A 17,925-nucleotide genomic window follows, 5' to 3' on the forward strand; every position below is an offset into this window, starting at 1 on the left:
CAACCAAAAGTTAGAAAAATAAAAAATTGTAATTAAAAAAATGGCGGTGCACACTTTTGATCCCAGCACTCAGGAGGTAGAAGCAGGTGGATCTTTTTGAGTTCCAGGACCACCAGGACTACCTACAGATACCCTGTCTCAAAAGAAAAGAAGAGAAAAGAAAAGAAAAGAAAAGAAAAGAAAAGGAAAGAACAGAAAAGAAAAGTTAAAAATGGTAAAACACTGTAACGCCAGACCTAGGGGATCTGATGCCCTCTTCTGGCCTCCTCAGGCACTGTATGAATGTGATGCACAGACTCACATGCAGGCAAACCCTCAGCCATTAAAAAAAATTAAAATTTTTTAATGGGAAAAATTAAATGGGAAAAGAAACACATACACACATACATACATACATACATACATACATACATACATACATACATAAAGACTGGCTGAAAACAGTTTTGGATGTTGGGGTGCCATAGACACTTTGGACTGTTTCAGAGAGACGAGGAGAGCTCACGCTTACCTATGAGATTCTCTAAACTCCTTTCTATGGCCGCCTTGCTCAGGTTTGTCATACCTCCCAATGATGTGCAACTCCCCACCCCCACTCCTCCACCGGGTGAGGACCAGACCAAACTGAGAAGGAAAGAGGGACATCCACAGGGGGAGATTGCCTGCCTGGCTTAAGTTTGTGGTCACCACCCACAGACAAAGGGAAGCTCCCTAAGTAAGCAGGAGGCTCCAAAGACACCTTAGCCTTGCCTGCCTATGTGTGCCCCCCAGCTCATTGGCATACTCGTCTTCAGCTGGCCATGGTTCCTGGAAGAACAGGAAAAAAGAAGAAAGCTAAAAAGTATAGAATTCACTCGACACTTTGCCATGTATATCCTTTCCTGTTGCAGTGTGCAAATCTTTACTTGCGTTATGAAGAGGCAATTTAAAAAATCACCAAAAATGTTTGCCACCAGCCTAACCCCACCACCCCTGCATATTGCTCCCAAGAAGGCTAATTAAGCCCCATTGCTATTAGAGTTACACACTTTTGAAGGCTTGTTATGACAAGAAAAAATAATGAAGCTGTGGTTTCTAGAAGTCGTAAGCATCCAACTCAAAACATGGCGCCCTCCTTGCCCCTCTGCACTCCCTCTCCCAGGCAGGCCTGTGGGCTGGCTCTGCCTGTCTCACTAATGTACACCACATTCAATCCTCCTCCAGTGCCTCCTCCACTCCTCAGTGCCAGGCCCAGAATGGGACCAGTCTTTGAGGAGCTGTGTTTGTAGGAGACAGAAAGACATGCAAATCTGTACTAATAAACTACAGAAAATGCCCAGCCTGAATCTCTATTTTGAGTTTTCTCCCCAGAACCCTAATTTTTATGTAGACCTATCGCCAACCTCTGTTGCACGGATGGAGGAGAGCCGGTCCCACTGAAAAGTTATGTCCTTATGCCATCTCCTGAGACAACAGAGGTTCAGACATGTCTCATTTTAGGGGAAGAGACAGCTTGCTTGGTGGTCTCTCTTTCACACTCTTTCAGGAGGATCTCTGTCCCCTCACCTCCCTTAGACTTTCCTAATACAAACCCAAGAGCTTTGCTGGGAATTAACCTTTCCTACATGGGACTTTGGGCTATAGGATAAAGCCATTCTCTTCACTGAGTTCCACCTGTGTCTAATCAGAATGGCAGGATGACAAGGCCCTGCCATCTTTTCTGAGTGCCAAGGAAGCTCCCAGGAGCTGCCAAAAGAACTCCTGCCTTCCAGGACAGATGGACAGAATAAGGCAAGGATTAAAGTCACTGACAGCAAAACCAAACCCTGGGGGCAAGAAGGAAGACTGTAAGACAGACATTCATGGCAAATCTGCCCTAGGTCTCTGCCGAGATGGATGATTTTAATCCATTAAATGTGACTGATATCTTTTGAGTTAGGCTCTAGAGCTACAACAGAGAATCCAGACTGTTGAACCCACTATGTCTTTACTTCAGCTTATGATCTCCAAGAATGACCTTTGGCAGTCTGCTGCTCAAATCAAGCCTTGAACCCAAAGCACTTGATTCCTGACCATCAGTGCTGAACCCTTGTCCTGACCTGCAGTAGTGAGTATGACCATAGCATCACCAGACGGACAGTGAGAGCTGACACCGCACTCAGACAATGGGTCGCCTGAGGAGACGCTACCCTGGCTGCCCCAGGATCTGGACTGGGTGGGAGCAGGTATCAGCTGAGCAACATCTGGGTTACCACTGCTATTTCTGTATTGCTAAGCCCTCAAGCTGGGAGGCCTGGTGTGAGCATCAGCTTTCTGAAAAGACCATCTTTCTGATAAAGAGGTGGCAATGCAGACTGAGACTTCCAAATAACACGGGGCAAGGACAGACTCTACTATAACAGAGAGGCCAAGTGTGCAGTTGAATTGTCTTCCCATCTTTATTAACACTAATTCCACAGGCTCACCCCATTCCCATTCCCAACTCTGCTCCAAGAATCTTCTTGGGACTCATCAGGTGTGTGTATTCCTCTCCTAGTCAGCCCTGAGCCAGAATCTCTCTGAGGAGGCTGGAGTTCCAGGAGGGTGCTGCCGTGGGGCCCACAGCAGGGTTGGGGGGAACAATGGTTACTGATGGGGGATGTCCTTCTGTATGCTGTGAATATATGTTTCTCTTATTGGTTGATGAATAAAGCTGTTTCGGCCAATGAACAGGTAGGATGTAGCTAGACACGAAGTATAGGCGGAGCTACCAGACTAGGAGAATTCTGGGAAGAGGAACTAGAGATCACCTGCTTTCCAAGTGTGTGCCTGAAGCTGTACGATTTTTTTTTTTTTTTTTTCTTTTCGAGACAAGATTTCTCTGTGTAGCCCTGGCTGTCCTGGAACTCGATCTGTAGACCAGGCTGGCCTAGAACTTGAAGATGCGTCTGCCTCTGCTTTCTAAATGTTGGGATTAAAGGTGTGCACCACCACCACCACCTGGCTAGGAGCTGTACAATTTGAGGAAAGGCATTCTTTGGGATTTTTGGCCACCCAAGCTCTAGGGTGTAAAGACTCGTGCATTACGCTGGTCTGTCCTTGTCACCTGGCAGAATGCACTCAGGCAGTATCCTGGTCAGCCCAGGGTTCCATGACTACTGTGGTCTGCATGCAGGTGCAAAGGACCCCTTTAAAAGAAATGTCCTCACCTAACCTGCGCTCTCTTTCTCGCTGTTCCCCTGGGGCAGACAGGATTTCTCCTGTCTCCATCTACTCTTCTGTCCTCTCTCTCTCTGTCTCTTTACCTTATTTTCTTACCCCCCCCTCAATAAAACTTTCAAAATGAGTCACGTCTACAGGTCCCCATCCGCCTGCAGTCCATCACCTGCCCGGGACCGGGAACCTGCCACTCACGGTCCCTTTATTCATAACACAGGGTCCACTCAGAGAATGAGTCACCAGTTGCCGCATCCCCATTTGTTTCAGACTGAGAGAACCCCAACAGCTCAACCAGATGAGCCTAGCTGCTAGCCAAGACTCACCCAGATCCCCTGGTCCCCTGCCTCAAGATGCTCCTAGGCTTGAGAAAGAGGAGACGAAGAATCCAACAAACCCACTTCCCGGAAGTTAAGACTCCGTAGAGACACGAGGTTTAAAAGAGAGAGCTAGGAGAGATGAGCAAAGGATGGAGTTACCGCCCCCCCCCCCCATATGTTAGTTTGAATCAGAGAACAACTTGCAGGAGTCTGTTCTCTTTCCTACAAATCAATCATGGGATCAAGTCCAGGCAAGCGCCTTTACCCACTAAGCCATTTTGCTAAGAGGAGTAGTTACAGATTTCCAAGACGATAATTCAAACTTTGCAGGCTGGAACCCCAGGGCGGAAGCCCCGGAAAGCCAGGGCCTAAACTTGCCACGCCCATTTCCCTGCAGATTTCCCTTTAGGAGGGAGAACGGTGCCCTGGAAGTGCAGGGACACTTGCCTGCATCCCGCAGGGTAAGGAAGCCTGAACACCGCGCAGACTCGGCTCCACCCGCCTGTCTGCTCCAGTCCTGCCCACAACCGGCAAGGTGAGGGTAGGGGGCTCTCCTCCTAGCTAGGCTGAGCAGTTCAGCACCTCCCTCCCTAAAAGGCATTCGGGTCCACAGCCCGACTCCCCTACGCTCGCTGCTAGGGGAGTAACCCCACCCATAGCCCACCTCTTCAGCCCCGCCCACTCGTAGCCGCTCAGTCCTATAGCGCCACCTCCTGGAAGTCGGTTTACATTGTTCCTCTTTGGGGGCCTGCTTGTGGAGCCACTACCAAATGGGGATGCTGAACCTGCCTGGGCTTCATAGAACCCTTTAGAGACGTGGTCTCAGCTGAGATTCAAGTCACCTTCAGCAAATTAGGAGGCAGTGGAGGATAGTGGGGCTCCTACCCCAGGATGCCCCAACACGTGAGCACCCCTCCTTTAAAGTACTGTCTCCTCTGCATTTCTGAAGCCCGCGTAAGGAAGTAGCAGGACCATTCCTCATTGGGGGACTTTATGTAACTGCTGGCCTGGATCCACCTGCCTCTGCCTCCAGGTGCTGAGATTAAAGGTGTGTGCCATGTGTGTGTTTTTTTAATGTTTAAAGATTTGTTTTTATTTATGTGTATGGACATGTATAGACATGTTAAGTGTATGCCATGTGTGTGGGTGCCCATAAAGAACAGAAGAGGGAATCCAGGACATGGGCTAGATGTGGTTGTTAAAGACACTGAGCTTGGGTCCTCAGGATGAACAGAAAGTGCTCATAACTGCTGAATCAGCCAGTTCTCCTGCTTCCCACCTACCCCGTCTTTTGAGAAAAGATCTTGCTATGCAGTCTTGGCTGAACTGCAACTCCCTATGTAGATCAGACTGTCCTCAAACTCAAGAGATTCACTGCCTCTGACACCTAAGTGCTAGATTACAGGTGTGTACCACATCAGGGAATTTTTTATTTTTGGCTGTTGAGTATAGATTTTATTGGCTGAGCCATCTCTCCAGCCCAGTTTTTTGTTTTCTTAAGACAAAAGTCTCTTGTAGCCCAGACTGACCTTGAATTTGCTATGTAGTCTAGACTGTCTTTAAACTCCTTCTCCTAAGACCTCCACTTCACACATGTCAGGATTACAGACATGTACCACTGCACTGGGCTGATTTGAATTTTTAAAGATAGCAATACTGAGTGAAAATTAGCCTTGAAAGACTGGTGCTTGAGATGGACATTCTATGTTTGACAGGAAGCAGGGAAGAGCTCCTAGCAGCTCACTTAGTTGGAACACTGAGAAGAAACAAGCTAGGAGCTACAATTTGGCAAGTAGTGTGGAACTTCTAGAAGTTCAGGCTAGCCACGATGTTCTCCAGCCCAAAGCCTTGTGTCACATGACTGGCCCAAGGCTCTTGACTCTCAAGGCGATGTCTTTACATAAGATTGGTAAGAGTTTGTAGGAGTTCAGATCTCTCTGCTTTGCTTTGATCTCTAACTCTTTTGCAGGCGGACTCAGTGACCACTATCCATTATTTCAATTCCACCCCCCCCATTTCACTAGGGATCCTAGAGCCCACTGGAGACAGCACCGTCCTTACCTCCTTACACCACACTGGAAAGCCATGCTGGAGGGATCCCTGGAAGTGGCCCTGAGCCAAATCAAGTAGAAAAGCAGATTCCTATTAGTCCCCCTTTGCCTGCCCCCTTCTGTCACTTTCTGTCTAGCTCAGAAGGCAAAGGCAGACTCACCTGCATCAAGAAAAGATCACAGGAACTTGGCTGGAGTGCTGGAGGACAGACATCTACCGGACTCATCAGGAGGAGGCTGGGAGCAACTGCAGGGTCATTTTCTGGGCTCCTGATTCGGCCTAGAAGGCTGAGGCACATGTCTTTGAAAACATGTGGAGACAGTCTTATGTGAGATGGTGTCTTTGGACAAAGTCTTGAATCCCAAGATGGCCTCAAACTTACTAAGTAGCTGACTCTGTTCTTGACTTCCTCATCCTCTAAGTGCCACCTCCCAATACTGGGGTCACAGGCGTGCAGCACCGTGCCTGGCTTGAGACACACCTTTGTGCCCAGGCTTCTTTGCCTAGGCACTTTGAACATGCTACACATTTAGGCCCTAACTCTGACCATTGTTGGACTATCGGGCAAAATGGATGCAAATCCAATGGTGAGCTGGTAGAGGCTGAGGTAAGTCAGGAGAGGCACCAGTTTTCCTGTAACCAATGGTCCCTCTGGCAACAGCTGCTGCATCTCTACTTCCCACATGTAAGCACTGTCCCAGGAAAACACACCTACCCTTTCCTAGGTCCTGAGCATGCTCAGTCTACCCAGACGGCCTGTCTGTAAGAGTTAGTCACCCAGAATCTAGAGGCTCAAGAACAGGACAACCTGGCTTGTTTCCAGCCAATCCCAAGCCTATAGGTAGTTTCAGGTAGACGCTTGTCAGCATACCTTCACCCCAGTCTTCAGGGGGCTCTGCCAGGAGACCTGCCTGGAGCTGCCCCTTCTGAGGAGAAAGCCCTTCCCATCCTTCTCCTCTCCACCCAGTCTCACTAGATTCCTAGCCACACCCTACCCTTGGAAATGAAGAAAGTGAGGATCAAAATTAGTCTTGGCTGGCTCAGAGGCAGAAGGGGTGCTAAAAGGAGCTCACACAGTGGCAAAGTTCCTGGAGCACACATCCAGCCTTTTCATGGGTACAGAAATGCTTGAGCTTCTGTGAAGGTGGTTGGGCTGGCTGAGTCACTCTTCTTTGACATATGATTCCCTCCTATCATTCATTCCCAGGAACCTTAAGAGACCAGGTAAACAGACAGTCAAAGGCAACGGCATTGTAATAAAGACACTGCTTTTATTTAGTTTGATATGTTTCTATACAGAATGCAGAAAACACATCTTAAAATCATACAGAAGGAAATAAAAACACATCAGTGGTCGGTGAACACTTGAATGTGAGATTGGCTCTCCGTCTCAGAGTCCGATGGCCATCGCCAGCTCAGGGCTCAGGGAGGAGGCTGCCTGCAAAGGCATTGTTGCTGTTGTTATTCTGTTCACTGCCCCATTGCCTCCAGTTGCTATGACAACAGGCCACTCTGGGCCAGCCTCCTCTCTGCATGGCAATGCCCAATGGTGGGGTTGCTAAGAGCAACAGAGCTATTGGGAAGGCTTTCCAAAGCCTTCACCTGGAATATTGGGATTTACTTATTATTTATTTTTGATGAGGTTACCAGAAATAATTTCATCAGGCTAGATCCCTGCTCCCGATTCTGGGACATCAGGGAAACTCCAGCTTGGACCAGAACTTCGAGGCACAAGGCCCAGTCACCAGCCATCCATGAAGTACTCATCTGCAGACTCCCCCATAGGGCACTGCTCACTGTAAAGAACCCTGCCGGAGGCTGAGCAGGAAGGGTAGGCCCTGTGGAGAATCCAGGAGAACCACCCTTTGGAAACAGCATACCCCTCCTACCAGCCTTCCCTTCCTGAGACAGCATACCCTCTGCTAAACAGTCGATATGGCTTAGAAGTTACTGCTCCGTGTGCAAAGGGAGCCTGGGTCCACCCACCCACCCTCGATCAGGGAAGGGATACGTTATTGCAAAAGGCATTCCTCCCTAAAAGGTACCCGAATAACTCAGACATTAAGAAAAGGCATGCTCAAAATGGTTTCTTTCAGGAGGAGAATCAAAGCAGAGTGGGTGCCCCTGAGTCATGGGACAGAGATGCAGATGGATGGACGGTGTTCTGCTAGAAAAAGGCAAAGGAAGCCTCTATGTAATCCAGAATTTAACCCATTAGGAAAAGAAGGGAGGGGTCAAAATGAGCAAAGCCATCAGTTCCATGGAATCAACACTAGGAGCTTGTACAAACTGCTGTTAAGCATCACCGTTTTTTAATCTTTTTTTTAATAAAACAATTTGAGGCTGTATAAAAACTTTAGTAAAAAATTAGCTTTGAGAGCCCACAGATTTTTTACTATGAACTATTGCTGGCACTCCTCCCCAGCCACCAGACCTTTTCCAGTTGTTCAGGCCCAAGGCCCAGGACTGGAGCGCCAGAGAAGAGGGGATGGGGTGCGTGGGGTGGGACTGTGGACTGTTGGGACAAAGTGGCCAAGGTCAAGTGAGGAAAGAGCATCACATGACATAAAAATATTGCATCTTCACCAAAATGTTCCCCACTGAGTGTTTCAAAGACCATGATATTCCTTTAGGAGGGAAGAAAAAAGAAAAACAAAAACCCACAGAGAAGGAAAAAAAAAAAAAAAGGTTGATGTGGTCCTTCAACCTTCTCAGGTGCCCCTACGAGCAGCTGGCCCACCTTGGAGCACCTAGGTTGGGGGCCACAGCCACCAATGCCTCTTGGAGTCCCTTTTCCACAGAAATGAAGACCCCCTCAGTGGTAGGCCACTAGCGTGCATGGGGTAGAGGTCAGGATGTCCATGGCCCAAGAGGCCCCTCCAGCTTCCAGCCCCTGGCAACAGCAGGAGAGCAAACCCAGCACCAGGGCCCTGGCACCAGAACCAGGACCAAGAGGCCCTCAGTCAGGCTCTGGGGTATCAGAGCAACCAAGTTGACATAGTGTGAAAAAATAGGATTCCTTTGATAAAAAATACTGTCCCTTGGTCTTCTCTAAGTTTGAAACACCCTGGGAGCTTATTTTTAGCAAAGCAATTCCCCATACCCACCCAAAAATTATACGTACAAGTTTAGGTAAACAGCAGATTAAATGTAAAAACTTAACCTTAACTTCTGAAAGTCCTTTGAATTTAATCTTTAGCTACTGTTTTCCATGTTACATCCTGCAGCTAGACACACGTGAATAGAAAAAACAGTACAGTTAGTGTTAAAGGCAAAATGCAGAGAGCTGGGGGTCACCCAGCACTGCCTGCGAGTTCATTCACGGTTCCTCGCTCCTTCGTTCTACCTCTACTCAAACAGTGCTTTCAGAGCCAGCCATCAAAATCAGCGAAGAATTTTCTATGAACAAACAAAAAGCTGTTAGGCAAAAAATAAAAATAAAAAAGTCCCCAAAGTCTCTCCAGCAGCTTTGGGGTTTGGGAGGACCAGAGAGGGCAGGCTTGTCCAGGCCCTGTGTGTCAGTGTGTGCTAGGTCAGGTGTTGGCTACCAGTGGGCAATGGTCTGTGGGCCACCGGTCTCTACAGACAACACCGAGTTGTCTCCAGGCCCCTGCCCTACCCCTGCCTCCACCCAGGCGCTTATGGGTTAAGGGGGAACATACGGAGGGGGTGATCGGTATGGGGTCATGTTCTTGGGACGGGAGCCCTTGCCCTCCATGGGAGCTGTGAAGGGTGGGGGTGGCTGGTAGGGAGGTGCATTAGGATCCTCATCCCGCAGAGGCGTGTACTCTCCTACAGTGTCCTGGTTCAGAGGCGTGGTCTCGGGCACACTCTGGTTGGGGTACTCAGGAGGTGGGAGAGGAGCCTTCTCTTCCTGCAAGATGAGTGGCATGCTAGAAGAGGGTGGGGGCTTGGAGTCATCCAGCTCATCTGCAAAGATGATAGGCACCCCCTTCTTGATAAAGGTGGCCTGGTCCTCAAGGGTCAGCTTGCCCTTCCGCTTCTTGCGATAGCAGATCATAGCAATGATTCCAGCAATGAGCAGGATGGCTGCAACCACAACAGCTGGAATGACTGTGTGCAGATAAACATCATCCTCACTGCTCTTCTCAGGGTCCCTGTCTGGAACCTCTGTGGCTGGTGCTGCTGAGGTTCCAGGAGACGGTGGTGCCACAGGGATAAATTGTAAGTGCCGACAACTGCCAGCGCCTGTCACAGCAATACTCACTGCCTTAAAGTCAGGCTCCAGAGCATTGGAGAAGGCAGGCCGAGGTTTCCCATTTTCATCAGCAATCCTGCGGCTCAGCCCTATGATCTGCTCCTTGGGGCAGGGCTCCAGGGGCAGTGTGTTGTTGGTCCACTCCACCACAATAGAGCCACGGGTGATGTTCTGAAGGGTGATAGTACTGCAGTTTCGGTCCCCAAAAGCAAAAGCTAGCTTCTTTACCAAAGCAATTTTCTTGTGGATGTCATTAACCACTGGTGCTGGGTCACCTGCAAATTTGGCCTTGAACCGTGCAGGAGCCTTGTCACCTTGTGGGCGCTTGTGAACGTGGATCTCAAAGGCGTCCACAGCAGAAAGGCCCCCTTTATCTGTGGCATGCATGAAATATTCATGCTTTCCCACATGGCTGTTATCAGGCAGGCCATACATAAGCTGGCTGTTGCTATTGAACTGAACCCAAGACTTCTCGCCTACCAGCTGCTGCTCTCGAAGTTTCAGGGTCAGCTTGAGCTTGTCAGTAGTGGTATCCTCATTGTCATAGAAGGTATCTGATGGGATTTTCACCTCAAAATAGGTACCCACCCAGGCATCTACCCTGTCGATGTGGTTCTTAAGTTCTGGCCGCTGGTTAGGTTCTCCACCGCGGGGCAGTCCACTGGTGGTAGTGCGGATGCGAGTAGGTGGTGAAGCTGTCTCCAATCTGGTGATGGGGGCTTTGGTGGTGACCCGGGGTACTGGTCGGGGTGTCCGTGGTTTTTTGGTGGGCCTTCGAGTTGTGGTGGTTGAGGAATCTGTTGAAGGAGTTGCTGGTTTTGGTGTGGATACTCGTGGCTTCTTGGTGGTAGTTGTTGGAGGAGTAACAACTGCTGTGGGCTCTATATAGCCAGGAATGGTCAATGTTGGCCGAATCTGGCCAGGAATTGTGGTGCCAGCTTCTGACACCCGAGTAGGCTGGATAGGGCCCAGAGTTGGGGTCTGAATAATGGCACCTCGAGTCCGAGTGGTGACCGTGGGCTTCCCAGGAACAGGATCCCTGACAGGAGGAGCCATGGTCTCTGTTGGAGGTGCAATGGCTGGAGATGTGGGGGTAGGCACTATCCTGGATGGTGGCTCCTGGATGGCCGTGGTTGGGGGTCCAATGGCAGTAACAGGTGTAGGCGTGGCATGGATCTGCCTCCGGATTCGTTTGGGGAGAGTTGGCTTCTTATTGGCGATGTGCCACCCCACCACAGGGTAACCAAGTTGGGCAGACATAGCACCCTCCCTGGCAGGGGTTTCTACACCACGAATGTCAGGCACACTATTCTGGTTCAAGGAGCAGCCTAGCTTCCAGGAGAGCAGAGCCCCATTCTCTACCACTTTCTTTGCATTTCCTGGGCCAGCCATGAAGGCTGACATGTCAAATAGTCTATTATTCACCACAGGTACCAACTTCATGTTGTGAAGTTCTACTTCTGAGAAGCTCTGCATTCTGCTCAGGAGATCAATCCTTTGCTTTGGGGTCATCTTGGTGAGGTCAGCATCAAGTATCACTGTGAGGACAGTCACTGGTTCATCAACAGCACAGGCAGATGACACTACTTCACCAGGGTCTGATGAGGCTGCCCGTACAGACTGTGGTTCATTGTGGTCTTCGGGGTAGACCTCAATAGAGAACACACTGGAAGTCTGGGGGACATGGCTCCCATTGGCTCCTGGCCGGGCAGCACTCACTGAGATATAGTGTACACCTTTATCAGTGTCAAGAGGGAGGCCTTCCAAGGTGTTACTGTGCGGGTCCCAATGTAACCAAGATGGCAAAATCTCCTTCCCTGCTGCAGACACCTAAAAGAAACATAAATATAAGCTATAAATGCTATCATTGTTGTATAACCTAATATGATTGCTATAGTAAGCCACTGGCCTAATCTGAGTTATATGATAATCTGAAGGAATAATTTAGAATTCCTGCTGTGAAATCCAACTCATTACCTCCAGAGGAGAGCAATAATGTCCTGTTACATGACACAAAAGACTGGAATACCAGATGGGCTATGCGTTAGGGACACATTAACACACACAAACACATTAGGATGCCACAGACCTTAAGAATGAATGGACTTGGGGCTGGAGAGATGGCTCAGAGGTTAAGAGCACTGGTTGCTCTTCCAGAGGTCCTGAGTTCAATTCCCAGCAACCACATGGTAGCTCACAACCATCTATAATGAGATCTGGTGCCCTCTTCTGGTGTGCAGGTGCATATACAGGCAAAACACTATATACATAGTTAAAAAAAAAAAAAAAGAATGTATGGACTTTGGGAATGATAGTGCACAGCTAGGATCCCAGAACTCAGGAGGCTGAGGTAGGAGGAATGAGTTGAAGGCCATTCTGGGGTACAGATTGAGACCCTATCTCTAAAAACAAACAAGGCTGGAGAGATGGCTCAGCAGTTAGGAGAACAGACTGCTCTTGTAGAGGACTGGGGTTTTGTTCTTAGCACCCACATTGGGTAGCTGTAACTGCAGCTTCTGGGAATCCTCATCTTCACTGTCCTCTAGCAACTGCACACATGTGGTGCACATAAACTCACGCAGGCACACAAACAGTTACATATTTTTTTTAATCTTAAAAGATAAAACAAGTGAAAACATTTAATTTAAAAACAAGATTCACCGGCCTTTGGTGGCACAGGCCTTTAGTCCCAACACTTTGGCGGAGAGGCAGGGATCTCTTGTAGACTTTCATGCAAGTGATACACTTACCACCAACCTGCCTGCTCTTACCTATACAGTCAGTTGGAACATCTTATTCCAGCCAGAAACACCCTTTCCAATCCCCTCTACTACTCTCTGCAGACACAGGCTTCTGCTCAGGTCATATGCCTAGTTTAGAGCACCTTGCCTGCACACAAACAGGAAGTGTACCTAATCTAGAGATAAGTTAAGTCGATACCCTGGAATGACTTATTTTACAATTGTCACTTAATGCACTAGGACAGGGGACCCATTTTTTTATAAACGGAGTTAGGTGTAACATGGTGGTTTGAATATGTTTGGCCCCATAATCTCATAGGGAGCAGCACTATTAGAAGGTGGTTTTGTTGGACTGGGTATGGCCTTGTTGGAGAAAGTGTGTCACTGGAGGGGCGGGGGTGAAGCATTTATCTAATTATTCTTTATCAATAAAAAAATTGGGAGTCAGATATCGGGGTAAGAACCTGAAAGATCAGAAAAGCAGGGGAGCAGATAGACACCAGTGACTTCCTAGCTCTTCTGTTCCTTCATCCAAAAGGGCTAAGGTCCTGTGAGTCCCACCTTACTACTTCCTGTCTCTTTCTATGTCCACAGTTCTCCAAACCTGTATGGTTAATTTTGGTCAGCTAGTGGCTAGCTCCACCCTCTGACTCAAAGAAAGCTTTCCAGCCATGATGATAATGGACTGAAACATCTCAATTAAATGTTTTACTTTGTAAGAGCTGTCATGAGCCGGGCAGTGGTGACACAAGCCTTTAATCCCAGCACTTGGGAGGCAGAGTCAGAGGCAGATGGATCTTTGTAAATGCAAGGCCAGCCTGGTCTACATAGCAAGTTCCAGGACAGTCAAGACTGCTACAGAGAGAAACCCTATCTCAAAAAAGCAAAAGGAAAAAAAAAAAGAGAGAGAGAGTTGCCACAGTCATGGTGTCTCTTCACACCAATATAAACTCTAAGATGTAACGATTGTCTAAATCAATCCCACTTCTCAAGAACAACTGTGGTACCGAAGGTAGGAAGACTAAATCAACTATTCTAGAACAATGTCTGCCAGTCTCTGGTCTCGGGAGTGCACTCAGTTGATAGAATACCTGCCTGCATAGACTGCACCAAGTCCTGTGCTTTAATCTACAGCACAGAATACACTGGTTATGGGAATACACAGGAGTTTGTTTAATGTGAGATACATGAAACGCCCCCTCGGGAGGGAGGGAGGGAGGGAGGAGGGAGGGAGGGAGGAGGGAGGGAGGGAGGGAGGGAGGGAGGGAGGGAGGGAGGGAGGGAGGGAGGGAAGGATTAGCCAGCTCTAGTCTCTAAAGTAGACTTTCAAAGTGAATCAGGTATGGGAAAGATACATACACCACCCGCTTCTGCCCTTGACACAGAAGAAACCTAAGGAGCTCAACTCTTTATTATCCCCCAAAGAATCGTTCAAACCTCTTTCAGTGTGCAAGTCCTTTTCCACAGTGACACACATGGAAATACTCAGAGCACACAAAGAAATTTCAACACAAAAAAGTCTATCAGCTGACAAGAGAGAAATCAATACTTGCTTCTTGCCTAGGCCCCATTTTTGGTTCCTCTCACCATTGAGAAACAGGAGAGATGGCTCAGAGGTTAAGAGCACCGACCTCCTTCCAGAGGTCCTGAGTTCAATTCCCAGCAACCACATGGTGGCTCACAACCATCTATAATGAGATCTGGTGCCCTCTGCTGGTGTGCAGATATACATGGAGGCAGAATGTTGTATACATAATAAATAAAATCTTAAGAAAAAAAGAAAGAAAGAAAGAAAGAAAGAAAGGTCACTCATTCTCTGCTCTGACACCACAAGGTTCTTTCAGGCCTGTGGTCCTGCCCTAAGCCCAGAGGCACAATGGCCAACAAAGGGCACATCTTCAATCCCAGTTCAGAGACTGTTTCTAATTTAAGACCATGGCTTCTTAACATAGACCTATGGCAAAAAGCCATGCCTGATGGCTCCCTAGGTCTTCTTCCCCCCAAAAAGCCAGGAACCTGAGTATTTGGAGGAGACTCCAGTTCAAACATAAGTTTATACCCAAGACACATTACACCAGACATTTCTTACTTTCTACCCTTCAAACTGGTTCAAACAGAATTGCTACATCCAACCAAAAAGCGAAGAAGCCAACTGACATTATGAGGAGACACCACTAGCAGGGATGTTTTCTTCTCATTACTGTCTGAACCACCACTGAGGGTTTAATTCATGAGTGACATCCGTCTGCTTTCTCATGACACTATAAACTCTACAGTGTACCAGCTAATAAATGCATCTACCCTGTCATTCACCAAACAGACATACTAAGCTACCTATAAAGATGACTGTTTTCCAACCCATGAAAAAGCACTATGTGTATTTCCTTAAAATGATCTAGTTATAATTTCTTTAAAAATTTTTTACATCCTGACCGAAGCCTCCCCTCCTTCCCAAACCCCCTCTATTTCATCTCTCCCCCAGATCCACGTCTCCTCCATTTACCTTCAGAAAGAGCAGGCCTCTCAGTGATACTAACTGAGGTGTTTTGCCTGCATAAAATTCTGTGCACCATCTGCAGGCAGTGCCTGCTGAGGCCAGAAAAGGGTGACGGATCCCCTGGAACTGGAGTTACAGACAGCTGTTAGCCAGCATGAGGGTGCCAGGAATCAAAACCCAAGCTCTGATAATAAATATTTCAAGTGTTTTAGATGAAAAGTCTAAGCTTGACATTTTTTTTTCAGTTCATTATGTTAGACATGAAAGCAGTTATGTAAACACACAAAAAACCAAAAGTTGTATTATCCTACTTTGTAAAATAATTAGTTAAATAAATCAGCCAGGTGGTGGTGGTGCACACTTTTACTCCCACCACTCAGGAGGCAGAGGCAGATGGGGATCTCTGTGAGTTCGGGACCAGCCTGGTCTACAAGAGCTAGTTCCAGGACAGCCTCCAAAGCCACAGAGAAACCCTGTCTCAACCTCCCCCACACCCCACCCCCAAAAAGACACTGACTCTAGATTCTTATCTATGCCTTCTTACACATAGAACAGAACTCAGAAGACAGATTTTTGAGGACAGACAGACAAGGGGATGTAGTAGACAAGTATCCATATGTACTAAATGCCAGGAAACACAACCAAAGGCTCTTACTCTCAACCCATACCCTTCAAGACATGGAGAAAGAGCAATTGAGTAGGAGTTTCCATTACTTATTCTTCATCAGAAAGGTTTCATTCACAGTCTGAGCAAGCTAGTCAAATATAGTAAAAAGGACAAAAACTGAAGAATTGGGCTCTTGCTAGGGCTTAATTAATTTTAATGAGCTTCCAAACCCAAAAACACATGAGTGCTATCATTCCATTCAGGGCCTACAAGAATCATCCATGCAGGAGTTGCAGGGGTTTAAGTAGACTCCAGACATGAACTAGCACTTTCACTGCTAATAATGGCTTGCAAAAAGGAATCTTGGTGTCAATTCCTTCATATTAACAAAACTCTGGTGGGTCCTCTGGGTCTCTATGGTAGCATCTTCCAACAAATATGTCTGTACACATCAAGCCTGGGGTATAAGCTAGTCCTTTCCCAGTGTCCCCTTACAAACATATCAGGTACTTTTTTGCCCTGGTCCTTATTTAAAGCCTATACCACCTGCTCAAATAAGGTCCCTACAATATTCCCTTAGACCTGGTCATTGGCCCTTACCTTCAGCTCTCTGTCCCTAAGCAAGCCACTGAGCTAGGCCAACCTGCAAGGGGTCACAGAAAACACTCTGAATCACTCTCAAGTGAGGTGATTATAACTCTTTTGTTTGCTCTGCTCAGGGAGGCAGAAAATAATGCCTCTGATGGAGTCTGAGACTCTGGGCCATCTTACATTCAGATTTGACCTGTCTATAGCATGAACTACAACAATAAGCCAAATATATCCTGTGGCCTTCTGTAAATGATAAGCATGGCAGTCCCAAGGCAGAGCTACATACAGGGAGATACACAGGTCAAAGAGTCAGACATGAGAAACAATAAACCATGATGGAAGAAGATGTAAGAGGCTGTTATACTGCCAAGTAAAACAGAACCACAACCACCAGGGATAATCACTGGTCCCACTTCTAGATAGATGAATGCTAGAACTATAGTTGTATCCTCCCATAGAGACCAAGACCACACCAGCCAATTCTAGCCCAGCCAATACCCTTCTGATCGGAGCTATGAAGTACTTTATCTGATGTTAATTACTCCCCCCCTAAAAATTAATCTTTGGGGCTGGAGAGATGGTTCAGAGGTTAAGAGTACTTGCTGTTTTTACAAGTGGTTTGCAACTACCTATAACTAGTTTCAGAGGATCTGATGTTGTCTTCTAGCCTCTGCAGGCATGCACACACATGTGAGGCAAATACATACACTCTGGTATGAATACATACACATAAACAGAACTTGAAAAAAAATTAATCATCTCCCCAAAGAGCCGCTAAACATAGTTATAACCACTCAAAAAACTCCCAAAATATTTTTACTTTATCATTTTATCTTTTAGCTCTAGCTCTTTTGATTTTAAAAAGTAAATTAATTAATTAAAAAAAAACCAGAAGCCTGTATTTTCAATGAGTATTCCAGTTAGTAAGTCTGGACAAATAGCATTCTGACAGCCCACTCCCAAAGATGCTTTCCTTTGCCAACCCACATTTCCCGGTGTGCCATGCTCACAAGGGGTCCATTCAGAACCAGGGAACACCCACTCGAGGCAGGAAGAAACTGTAGTTCATCTCACGTGCCACAAAGCTCTCAAGCATCCAAAAAAAATGCTCCTTTCATGAACCCCTCTTCCTGGCAAAAAAGAGTGCCCATTGTCCTCAGGGGAACAATGAGGTAGCCCATGCCAGAAGCTGAGAACACGGTCTCGGCAAAGCTGCTCCCAGCCTGCTGACATCTTGGGCTGAGGAAAAGTCCACATGTCTGCAAGCAAGGAGACTGAAGAAAACAGCAGGGATGAAGAGCCACCCTCACAGGCTATACCATCGTGGGATAGCTGAGAGGGTCTATGGAAGTAGCCTTGTCTTTCAGGTGATATAAAGGTAGTTCTTACCTACCACCCTTCTTGCTCTGTTTTTCCAGACAGGCCCATACTCTGCAACTAAAGCTGACCTCAAACTCCCTACCACACCACACTGACTGCTCTCCATTATCCTAAAAAGAGGAACTAAGCCTGAGTTGCTGCTGGATATGCAGAACTACCCACACAGCAGGCTCGGCCCAGCATCTGGAGACTCTCCATGATGGGCTCTGACTGTACCCACAGCATGGCCCAGAGTGGCCCAGACCCAACTCATGTACCACTGTACAGAGGCTTTGAGAATTCAAATCAGGTTTGAGGTGGAGAAGAATCTTTAGTCCCTCTGCTAGCTCACAAATACTTGAAAA

At 47.4% G+C, this 17,925-nt stretch overlaps 1 protein-coding gene across 7 annotated transcripts in view; it reads right to left on the bottom strand.

The window, feature by feature from the left end:
* Positions 1–6,797: 6,797 nt before the first annotated feature.
* Dag1 (dystroglycan 1) overlaps positions 6,798–17,925 on the bottom strand; it is a 51,687-nt gene continuing 40,559 nt past the window's right edge. For all 7 annotated transcript variants that reach the window (XM_027414543.2, XM_027414539.2, XM_027414545.2 and 4 more), the window contains one exon: positions 6,798–11,595. In XM_027414543.2, the coding sequence (XP_027270344.1) occupies positions 9,193–11,595 (2,403 nt within the window). In that variant the 3' untranslated portion in view covers positions 6,798–9,192. The remainder of the gene's footprint in view (positions 11,596–17,925) is intronic.

The sequence above is a fragment of the Cricetulus griseus genome, chromosome 4 (genome assembly GCF_003668045.3).
Source record: "Cricetulus griseus strain 17A/GY chromosome 4, alternate assembly CriGri-PICRH-1.0, whole genome shotgun sequence".
Taxonomy (NCBI): Eukaryota; Metazoa; Chordata; class Mammalia; order Rodentia; family Cricetidae; genus Cricetulus; species Cricetulus griseus.